General features: G+C 48.9%; 1 protein-coding gene across 1 annotated transcript in view; it reads right to left on the bottom strand.

Annotated features, from left to right (window-relative positions):
• Positions 1-8,165: 8,165 nt before the first annotated feature.
• The window catches only part of LOC107116249 (E3 SUMO-protein ligase NSE2-like), a 13,961-nt gene continuing 10,609 nt past the window's right edge, over positions 8,166-11,517 (bottom strand). The window contains exon 5 of the mRNA XM_015418141.1: positions 8,166-8,557. Coding sequence (XP_015273627.1) covers positions 8,443-8,557 — 115 coding nt within the window. The 3' untranslated portion in view covers positions 8,166-8,442. The remainder of the gene's footprint in view (positions 8,558-11,517) is intronic.

Raw genomic sequence — 11,517 nt, 5'->3', positions numbered from 1 at the left:
GGAACCTCCACGTTCAGAGGCACTAAACCTCTGAATCCCAGAGCCAGGGGGCAACATCAGGGGAAGGTCTTGGCCTCTATGCCTTGTTGTGGGACCTCCAGAGGAACTGGCTGGCCACTGTGTGAGACAGGGTGCTGAACTAGATGGGCCACTGGTCTGATCCAGCAGGGCTCTTCTTATGTTCTTATGAAGGCCTGGGCCTCTATGCCCTGTTGTTGGACCTCTAGAGGAACCAGTTGGCCACTGTGAGGCAAGATGGTGGACTTGATGTTCCACTGCTCTGATCCAGCAGGGCTCTTCTTGTGTTCTTATGAAGGCCTTGGCCTCTATGCTCTGTTGTTGGTCCTCAAAAGGAACTGGCTGGCCACTATGTTAGACAGGATGCTGGACTAGATGGACCACTGGTCTGATCCAACAGGACTCTTCTTGTAGTCTTATGATATAAATTTTGTAAAGTAAAAATTTAATAATGGGGATCTCCATATGCAGAGGCGATAAACCTCTAGATCCCAGTGCTAGGAGGCAACTATTTAAGAGACGACCTTGGCTTCTATGCTCGTTTTATTGGCTCTACAGTGGTTGGCCGCTGTGTGAGACAGGATGCTGGACTAGGTGGACTACTGGTCTGATCCAGCAGAGCTCTTCTTATGTTCTTATGAGGGGAAGGCCTCTCTGCCCTGTTGTGGCCCTCCAGAGGAACTGGCTGGCCACTGTGTGAGACAGGAGGCTGGACTAGATGGACCGCTAGTCTGATCCAGTAGGCCTCTTCACATGTTCATAATAAGTCAGTAGAACCAAGCTCACTCAATAAACCCGAGAAGAGAAAGCAAGAAGATACAGCACACCACCCTCCCTTGTAGATGTTCGAGGTGGTCCTTGAGCGGACTTAGAATTCAGCCTACTTGTTGTAAGTGGTGGAGGTTTGGTCCAGGTGCCAACAGCTATTTTTCAGCCTCCTCCCTCACTGATGGGCTGGTAGAAATGGCAGCCAAAGTCTTGGTAATGCCCCAGTAAAGGATATGCCTTGGTTTCTGTTTGCACAACACCTTGGGTCTCGCTAATGCAGAGTCTCACTGCATTAAGAGCCTTCACAAGCCGACAGAACCTTCAGGAGGTTACAACCTAAATTTTGACAGAGGAAGGGAAGGCAGTGAAAGGGGACAGTAAAAGCAACAAGCCAATGGAGGGAGAGAGGAGGCAATGGGGAAAGGGATTGCTTTGAATTAATACAGTTATAAATCCTTGGCCTTATTTCTGGCAGGGAGGACGATACTTGGCCAGCATAAGCATCCCAGTTGCGTCAACCTTCTTAACCTACTACAGTTTGGTGTAGTCGTTAGCAGAGGTCATTTTGGGGGGGATCGCGGGGGATCGCAGTTTCCCCGGGTGAGGTACGGGGGCGGGGCACATGATGAAGCCCCGCCCCCTGCTTCCGGCCCTCATTCAGCCAGGAGGAGGCAGGAGAAGAGGGAGGGTAAGTTGCTTCCTCCCTGCCTTTCCCCACCCCTGCCTGCCTGGGGCCAGGGAGGGCCTTCGCGGGGCTTCCTTGCACTCCCGCTGGCCTTGCAGGTCCACCGCCGGGCCCCTCATGGGGCTCGGCAGTGGAGCTGCAAGGCCGGCGGCGGCGGCCGGGACCGTTGGGGGCGGGGTGTGTGGCCTTATGACACACTTCCGGTGATGTCAGGGGGTGTGGCCTTATGATACACTTCCAGTGATATCAGGGGGTGTGGCATATGCTAATGAGTTATGCTAATGAGTTCCCCTAGCTCTTTTTCTACTAAACGACCCCTGGTCGTTAGGAGTGCAGAGTCTAATCTGGGAGAACCGGGTTTGATTCCCCACTCCTCCGCATGCAGCTGCTGGTGTGACCTTGGGTCAGTCACAAGTTCTTTCAGAGCTGTTCTCTCACAAGCGGTCCTGGAAAGAGCTCTCTCAGCCCCACCTACCTCACAGGGTGTCTGTTGTGGGGAGGGGAAGGGAAAGGAGATTGTAAGCCGCTCTGAGACTCCTTTGGGTAGTGAAGGGCGGGGTATAAATCCAATCTCCTGCTCCTCCTCCTCCTTGTCCTCCCACTGAAATATGTTCAGTGAACTGCAATGTGGTCCATCCACCCAGAAGAAAACCCCAAGCTGCCTTGTTCCATGTTAGACCACTGGATCACCTAGTCCACCACTATGTACTCCGACTAGCACCTGCTCTTGAATTTCTCGAGCAGAGCTCGGGTTCTGTGGAGAAAAATCCAAATCCTTTGCTCAAAATGGCAACTGATATTCCGGTATGCCATTGTGCAAATAATGCATAACGTAAGGGAAGAATTCCCTTGCTGCAAGAAGCCCCAGGAACGAGGTCCATGGCAAAGGAAATTTGGGGTGAACTGTGGTGGGAGCAGCAATCTGGCAATCAGGATGAGGCATGGCTCAGTGGTAGAGCATCTGCCTGGCATCCAGAAGGTCCCAGGTTCAATCCCTGGCATCTCAGTTAAAAAGATCAGGCGGTGGTAGATGTCAAAAGACTTCTGCCTGAGACCCTGGAGAGCTGCTGCCAGTCTGAGGAGGCAATTCTTACTGTAATGGACCATTGGTTCAATATAAGCTGGGTTCGGGCTGCAGGGTAATAAATCTTCCTAGCAGCTGGCCCGACAGGAAGGGAGCGCAAGGCTGTTACAGTATTGTACCCTGAAATGCTTTCCCAGCCAGAAATATTCTGCTTAGGGTTAGGACCAATATAGTGGTGGTAGTGGAGGGGGGGGGGAAGTAGCATCAGAGAAGAAAAAAGGAAGTCCTTCTTATGCTGCCCCCAGTCAGCATTATCTGTAGTTTAGTAAAACTGCTCTGTATCTTTAAGACTTGTGCACTTGGGAATTGGAGTCCACAGTTAGGGGTCCCAGAAGCTTCCCTCTGACTGGCTCATTAAGAGTAATTTCCTGAGCTCAGAGGGGCAAAGATAGGATTTTACTGTTCTTTTCCGTTTCTTTGTTCATCAACCCTTACTGCAAGGAGAGAGGAAGGCCATCTCTTTCTCTCCGCTGCGATAGAATTTGACTTAGATCACAAGATGTAACTTCCACCCAGATATATCAGCCCGACTGTGAGTAACTGATTTCTGAATGCGTGTGAAATTGAATAAAGATGATTTAAGTTGTCCTTAGTAGTCGTGCCGTTGACTCACACCTAGAAAGTTCTGGCTTAGCACAGCTAGCACTGGACAGGACACTTCTTCACCCATAGAGTAATTAACATGTGGCATTGCCTGCCACAGGCAGTGATGGCATCTACAAGCATGGACAGCTTCAAGAGGGAATTAGATAAACATACAGAGCAGAGGTCCATCAGTGGCTATTACCCACAAGGTACAGATAAGAACACTCTGTCTGGGGCAGTGATGCTCTGTGTTCTTGGTGCTTGGGGGCTAACAGTGGGAGGGCTTCTTGAGTTCTGGTCCCGCTGGTGAACCTCCTGATAGCACCTGGTTTTTGGCCACTGTGTGACAAAAAGTGTTGGACTGGATGGGCCACTGGCCTGATCCAACATCGCTCCTCTTATATTCTTAACCCCTTGCATGTGGTTCTGAAGATCTGACTCCTTAGCACTAGAAATCCTACCAACCTTGTCTTTGCTTCCAAGGACTGATCAACATGTTCAGAAAACATGCATGTCACAGCTCTGTTAGGACTGTACCACTTCAGAATGACAACAAGAGACTGGTTGATTGAATACTCTCCTGTGGGGGGGGGGAATCACTTCCTTGGGGAAAGCCAGCATGTCAGGGAGAATGTCAGGGAGCTGCTGGTGTGCCCTTGGGTGAGTTACAAGTTACACATTTCTCCCTGATACCGTAGCTTTCCATGGGCAGGGAGCTTTTAAAATAGGGGTTGTCAGTCCAACTATATGGTTCCCCCATCTGTAGTCTGAATTAGTACAGCCCCCAGAGAGCTGTGTCACATGTACCAGCCCTCAATACATAGCACTTGTATATGCCCCAAGCCATTCTTTACAATCATGAGGGCTATAGCCTTTTTTTAAAAGAAGAAAACAAATCTGAAATTTGTAGGAAACAAAGATATACCAGATGCCATACTTGGACACTGAACCAGAGGGCATACACTGTTTCTTTTGGAACTGTTTGCTATGGAAGGTTTCGGTATTTTCAGAGTTTGGGTTCAGAGGCAAAGTGGTGTTGCGACCAGCCACTCTCTGGACATCTGTCCCAACATTAGCAAGACGCTTTCACCATGCCAGAATCCTCTGGATGTCTGCTGGCTTCATCCACCTGAGATGGGCTTTTGTGAGTTGGGAGCAGTGTTCCTTATAAGCTGAGTTAGTGTGAGGCAGCTCATAGTTTTTAGCCTCTGGCTCACACGTTTTGTCTTAGCACAGGAAGGAGGGCTCCAGAGCAACCTAATGCAGTAGCCAAATCGCTGGCTCACAACTTTAATGCCAGTAGCTCACAAAGTAGAATTTTTGCTCACAGGACTCCATAGCTTAGAGGGAGCCTTGGTTGGGAGGCTTGAAACGATCACTCTCTTGGCTTGGAATCAGAAGAGAACAGGAACACTGGCCAGCAGCCAATTTAAACAGCTTCTTACATCGAAAATGTCAAAATATTGTACAGCAGAACGACTCGATCCACCAAATCCCAACACAGTCCAGTCATCTGTGTACAGTCATCTGTGTATCTGCTGGGTGTTTGGAAACCCTCTTGGCTTTCCACTTTCAGGTAGTGTTCAAGTACTATTGGCAGGCCAAAATGACTGGGCTGGCAGGGGGGGTTGGGGGCTGGGGGGGGGGGGGGGGTTCAGAAGGTTTGCCGGCCTGCAGCAGAACCTGGAACAGCTGGAAAGCAGTACCAAGTCTCTTCGCACCCAAGCCCAGTGCTTCCGCCTCTTGTTTATAAGCCGTGGTTGTCCTTCAGGCTTCATAGCTTCCGAGGCTTGCTTAATCCAAGGAGGGGACAAAGGAAAAGTAGAAAAACTTAGTATGGAGCAATACTTTCCATCCAAAGCAAGAAGGTGATTGATGCAACGGCCCCCATGTACTTCTCCTTGAAATGTTGCGTTTCAGCTCCATTGGCATTTTCCCAAGAACCCTGACATTCCTGTACATGTGTTCCGGAGAAGCTAAGTCGGTTGTGCACCTTGCAACAGACTCTAAAGGATGCATCGCCCCCCCCTCCTGGGGAGTTGCGTTTCTGGGTCTATTGTGTAAGTTATCAAGGAGATGGGCTCTGGGTGGATAATTGCCCTAAGAACGACAGCCCTTAAACCGGCAGTAATGTGAGAAATATGACCCAGATTACAGACTTCCAGTTTGCAAGGATGTAGGGCTGGATTAGTTGTTCCACAGCTGGTGTTCTTCTTCTAGGAGGGGGATTTGACCACTTTCTCTTCTTACCGAAGCTTCCTGCCCTTTCTAAATCACCCCAGAAGGTTGTGGGGCCCCACGGAATGATGTCAGATGCACTAAAAGTGACTGCAAAGGGAAAGGGAAATTGGCAGGAATCCACACCCCCCCCACCCCCCGTGCAAAGAGATTTCTGCCTGTTCCACTTTCCCTCTGCAGCCACTGTGCAGTGTATCCCACATGCCGGGATTCACAGAAAGGAGGAGAAAGTGGGCAGAAGATTCCTTCTCAAAAGAGAGGTCCGCTCACAGAAGTCTGAATCGTTCACTCGAAAGACCAAGGATGCACTCAAAATCAACACTTCTGTCCAAGCCCCAAAAGCAAGACTGCAAACAGATCAAACAAATGATCCATCAGATAGCCGGACACAGCTTCAAGGCCCACCCCAAGATTTTACATCTGAAGGTCCTTCATGACCAGTCCTCTCACATGGGCCAATGTTCCTGATATCCGCTACCCTGCATTGTGCATATATGTGTTTGGACTCTCCAGTAGTATAAAGTTGCAGTTCAGCATGCTAACATTTAGCGCCCATTAAAACATCTCAGGATAATGCTCAGGATTGGGGTCCATTCATGGTACAGCAGAGCCCGTTTGTCCTGTGGCAACCAGGCTGAAAGTGAAAACAAAAAGCAGCCAGCTACATGAGGATTGGTTGTAGGAATCCTCTACCGGATCCAGGCTCCCTCCCTCCATCCCATTGGCCATCTCCTGCCAGATCCCACTTCTGCTCCCTGGACAGGTTTTTGTAGAAAAAGCCCAGCAGGAACTCATTAGCATATTAGGCCACACCCATGACAGTGCAGCTCATTAGCATATTAGGCCACATCCCCATGCCTTCCCCTGGCTTGAAGGGAAGGCTGCGGGGAGCCCGGGCAAGCTGGCCCTTGGACAGGCCAGGGAAGACATGGAGAGGAATTTAAATGCCTCTCCGATCCTTCCAGGGCCCCCCCTGCCTCGGAGTTGCCGGGGGGGGGTCGCTCTACAGGTCTCCCCTCTGTAGCCACGCATGCAGAGGTTTTGGCTGTAGTGGACGTGGCCAACTCTGAAGCCAGCCGGAACTCCGTTCCTGTGCGTTCCTGCCCCAAAAATAGCCGTGTTATCAGGATGCACCTTAAAGGAGGTGACTCCTCACAGACCATCTCTTCATTGATGGACAAACGAAGGATACAGGAAAGGAGCACAGCCACATTAAGGGTCTGCTGTAAACTTAAGGGTACCAATCAGGGCTGGTTTTAGGTTTGGGGGGGGGCTGAGCAGAGAGTGCCAAGGAACCGCTCATGACCTCCTTTTGACCCCCACACCTGCATGCCTTCCCACCTGCACGTGAGTCCTTTTGCAAGCCCTCCCACCATGCATGCTCACTGGCCTGCACCACCCTTCTACTGCTACCAGGGGTGCCACCATTGTGCACCACCCACATGCCCTTCTTCAATGACTCTGGGCAGTTGGGGAGCAGGGGTACAGGCAGGTGGCAGGGGAGGTATGTGGGGGGAGGGGCAGCAGCAATGAGCCCAACCAGAGGTCCTGGGCCCTGGCGCTTGCCCACCCCCCCGGGTATGCTGACGCCGGCCTTGTAACTGATAAACCAAGCACGTTGACCCAGGTCATAAGCTCGCTGCCTCTTTCTTGGAATGGACCAGTGGGGCTTTGATGTGCCTCTGCCAATGGAGATGGCAGATTTAGCGAATAATTTATACATAAGAATATAACAATATAAGAAGAGAAGCCATGTTGGATCAGGCCAATGGCCCATCCAGTCCAACACTCTGGGTGCGTTCAGACGGGGCGTTTCTGCCGGCATAAACGCGATCACACTTACCTCCATCTTCCAGATCCCTCCGGTGGACGCCCGCTCACACGCTGCGGGTGTCGGCGTTTTTTTTTTTTAAGCACAGTTTGAGCATGCGCATAGGCAGCCATTGACAGAATGGCGATTTCCGCACATGCTCAAAAAAAACCCATTACATTTAAACTTTAAAGGTAAGGACTTACCTTTAAAGTTTAAAGCCCAACGTGGCCTCCCTGTAGTCCCGGACTCCTCCGGGAAGTTAAACTAAGGGCTTTTTTTTCTTCTTAACAAACGCCTGGGGTGAAGCTTCGCCCAAGTGCATATCGCTTACTTGGCGGGGGAAAGCCGGAAGCCTCAGGCTTCCGACGGAAGTGTCTCTGCAACATTGGAGAGCGATCAGACGCCGGGGTGCACCGTTTACAACCGTTGGACTCTGGATACCACCACTTGGGGACCTAGTGGCAGAGTACAACGGTTTAAAGGGCTTTACACCGGTTAGGGACAGGAGGCAGATGTTCGTCGTGTGCACGCCGGTGAGTACACCGGTTGCAACCGGAACCCTAACCGATGTAAAGCCCCCGTCTGAACGCACCCTCTGTGTACCACAGTGGCCAAAACCCAAGTGCCATCAGGGGGTCCACCAGCAGGGCCAGTGTGAGCCCTTACTGCTTGGAAGTCATAGGTAAAGAAAGAGTTGCCCTAAACAAGGAAGAAGGAGAAATGAAATATCCGACTGTTCGGTCTGAATATGTGGAAGTGTTCAACTATTGACAAGTATCACCTCCAAATGGTTCGCGACTTTCCTTCCCCTCCCCTCTCCACCCCTGCCCTCTGCCCTACTTTCCTTCTTTGCCTTCCCCACCAATCTGGATTTGTAATGTTACTTAAGAGAGGTGTTACAACATCTTCCTTAAGATGTTGTGTTTGCGGTTATAAAAAAGAAGGGGGGGGAGCTAATAAACTTCAAAGGGGGGGGAGGAAACCCTCACCTTTTATTTATAACGTGCAAGATGTGAAATACAGGATGGAATTTTAAAAACAAAACAAAGCAAGTTGGACTGGAAGTCTCGAAATAGCAATGGAAATGTTTTCAGAGTTAACAGGTCAGACCTTCAACTTTGTCTGGAACGAGAATATTTTAAATAACAGTCTGTTACACAACCATCGGAACAATCAGCAATTTATCGCCGGCGACCTCTTCTAGCACCCCATCTTCTTTGTCCTAACAGCCACCGGAGCGCCAGCAGACCTCTACCGTGTAGACTGGCTGTGTTGACTCTGACGGTCAATTGCTCTCTTAAGGACTTCATTTGGCACCAGGTCTGATCTCTTGACTTCAACATTGTTACAGCCAATTTGGGGGCAGCTGGAGAGGAGAAAACACAGACACGTACACACTCGTGGTTCTTCTAGCAATGAAATCAGGCAACCTGAACCCCTCACCTTGTACGTTTAGATCCAGTGCTGGTTTCGACTGCCTTCTAAAAAGGAACGGGAAACAGATTGTAGATGGAAGTGCTATTTCTATCTATCTTCCACAGGTGTTTTTTTTTTTTAAAAAAAATGTTATATTTTGATTTTGAAAAGAATCCCCTCCAATTAATGTCTAGCTCTCTAAAACGTGGCAGATGGTACAGACTCTGGGAGTGACATACTATAAATATTTTATGGTAAAACAGACTCAATGTACTGGATTGCAACGATCTAAATGTATAAATCTCTACAGCCAACAGAGAGGAGCTGAGAGCATTTGCTAATCATAATTTGAGAGTTTGGTTATTAATCAAGTAAAAAGCTAAATTTAGCTCACTACCCTTCTGTTTTCGATGTTTCCTTCCTCTTCTGGATGTACTTTTACGCAGTATACGGTGTAATACGATGTGAAATCATGGTCCTTTTCTATGTATATTAAAAAAAGAAGAAAAGAATGTGGGTACCAATGGTCGATTTTACTGAGATTCTCTCTCTCTTTCCCCCCTGAGATCAGCTATCAGGCAGTGATTTGCTACTGGCTTCCCTGGCCAGGTAATAGATCTCTTGTTTTGGGGAGGCAGATGATAGGGCATGTTATTAAATAAGCAGATGGGAATGAATGGCCTTGGGGAGAATGAATGTATATGAACTTTTCTGCTTGCAGTTCAGTCTTACACAGAACATATTTTGCCCATGGTGGTAATAATAAGGAATGGCATCACAAGCTGTGATCTCTGCATACTGCTCGATGCCGCCTTCAAAGAACTTGACAAATGATAACTTCTGCATTCTCTCACCTGCTGAAGCTTGTGGGATGAGTTCGAAAAGACAGGGGAACAGATGAGACAGCCTAAGTGGTGTGCCCCGGGCCCTGCTGAGAAATTGCAACTGCCATGGGAAACAATCGATTCTTGCAAAAACGCAACGGGGCTTGAATCCTGAACATCAGAGCATCAACCCAGGCATTTCCATGTATTTTTTTCTTCAGTCCAAGTAAACACTGCTCAAGCATGGAATCTGGTACAGTGGGCAGAATTTAACTTCTTGGAATTTGACTTTTTCATTGAAAAAGGCGCGAGGCTTGGATCCTGTGACACCATTCCCCCTTGCGCTTCTTTCCAGCCACTGCAGAGTTTTCCTTGGCTGGGGTGTTCACTCCCTCTGCCCCTAGCACTCTTGCATGCATCAGGAGTCTTTATGCACACAGAAATGCCGGCGGCAGAAAAATCGAGCGCTGCTGGTTTTGTGGCAGGATAATTCAGGGGCAAGGACAAGCAATTTGGCATCACGCCAACACGCGTCACTTCCTGTGCAAAGCCAGAAGTGATGTCATTGAGTTACTGTGATGCTCTAGGATTCACCCCAAAGTCTATGGTTTAAGCCCATTTTCCCACCACTGTTCAATGGAGGAAGGGGAACCATGCCCTAGGTTCCAAGCCCGTGTACCAAGGCCTCAGTGGGAATCCTAGAAACAGGCAGTGATGGCCAAGGATGAGAAGGCAAAAAAAGGGGAGAAGATTTCAATACAAAAGGTTTCCAGTCCGAGCCATCTGTATAGCTTGAAGCTGAGTATAAATATTTCCTACGGCTCCTGCCATTTCTATCCAACCCTTAGTGCTCGCCTCGAGTCATTCTTGCCTCTCTCTGCTATCCTGGTCCTTGCCTTTAAACAAGGAATCCAAAATCTTGGGAGGAAAACAATGGATGCAATACATGCCACTTGTGACACTATTAATCTGGTCCTGGAAAAGGCTTGCAATGTTGCTCAGCCGCAGCCTGAGAGTCTGGCTCTATCTCTTGGTTGAGCTACGGACAAAGGGAATCCTGAAAACAGGCTGATTATGAGACCTCAGCTGGCTCAAAGAGGGAAGGAACGCTATCAAGGGTGATGCCCTCAGGAATTCAGCCAAATAAGAAAAGGGGCAAAGACGTACAGCTGGTGGACCCTGTTCTAATAGAAGTCGGGGGAAATTTCATTCGTCAGGACAAAGAAAAAATGCTGAATGGGTTTTATTGTAAGTAAAATGACTCTGTACACCTGTTTTTGTTGTTGTTGTTTGTGAAAATGTGAATAATTGGGGGGGCTTTTTTGGAAGACACTGGTCATGTTGCCCCTGGGGGAAATGATCGTTCACTTAGATTTACCCACCAGCATGAAAGATTTTGTGTCCCCTTTGATGCATATGAGTGCATACCTGATGAAGGAAAGGGGTATTAAGGCTCGGAGCAGGAGATAATTTCAGGGTTTTCTTCCTCTGCGCTTCCTGGGTTCCATATGGGTGGGCTCTCAGATAAGTACCTATGAACTTGCTTTGAAGTACAGTAAACTTAGCTTCTGAAGTGGAAAGGTTTCGGGGGCACCGTGGCACCCATGAGGTTGCCCAATTCTGCTCGAGGGGGCCTTTTGCCCCAGACTCAGCACTCGGAGCTGGGAGTCAGCATTCATTAATTCTGTTCTATTTCGTTGCCTCCTGTTTCCTGTATTTGCCTTGGGCAAACCACCGAGTCTCACAGTTTGGGGTTGGTTTGTTCCCCCCCCCCCCAGTCTACAAAGAGGTTAGGATAATTATTATCTACTTGGCACATGTTTTTGCCAGGATTAATTAATTCTGGTAAAGTGCCTTGAAAGCTTTGAGTCAAGAGCCTTCCCCTGTCAGACAGGCGCACTGATGCGACTTTAGATTGTTGAACAGCTGTGACAGAAGCAGTAGGGGCACCACTGAGGGAGAGGAGGGGGCTAGGAGACACTTAAAAATAACAACAGTACTTTCAAAAGACTGCTTTTAAAGAAGAAGAAGAAGAAGAAGAAGAAGAAGAAGAAGAAGAAGAAGAAGAAGAAGAAGAAGAATAAGT

The sequence above is a fragment of the Gekko japonicus genome, unplaced genomic scaffold (assembly GCF_001447785.1).
Source record: "Gekko japonicus isolate JY-2015 unplaced genomic scaffold, Gekko_japonicus_V1.1 scaffold1736, whole genome shotgun sequence".
Taxonomy (NCBI): Eukaryota; Metazoa; Chordata; class Lepidosauria; order Squamata; family Gekkonidae; genus Gekko; species Gekko japonicus.
The sequence above is the reverse complement of the archived record's forward strand: the minus strand, read 5'-3'. Positions and strand labels throughout refer to the sequence as shown.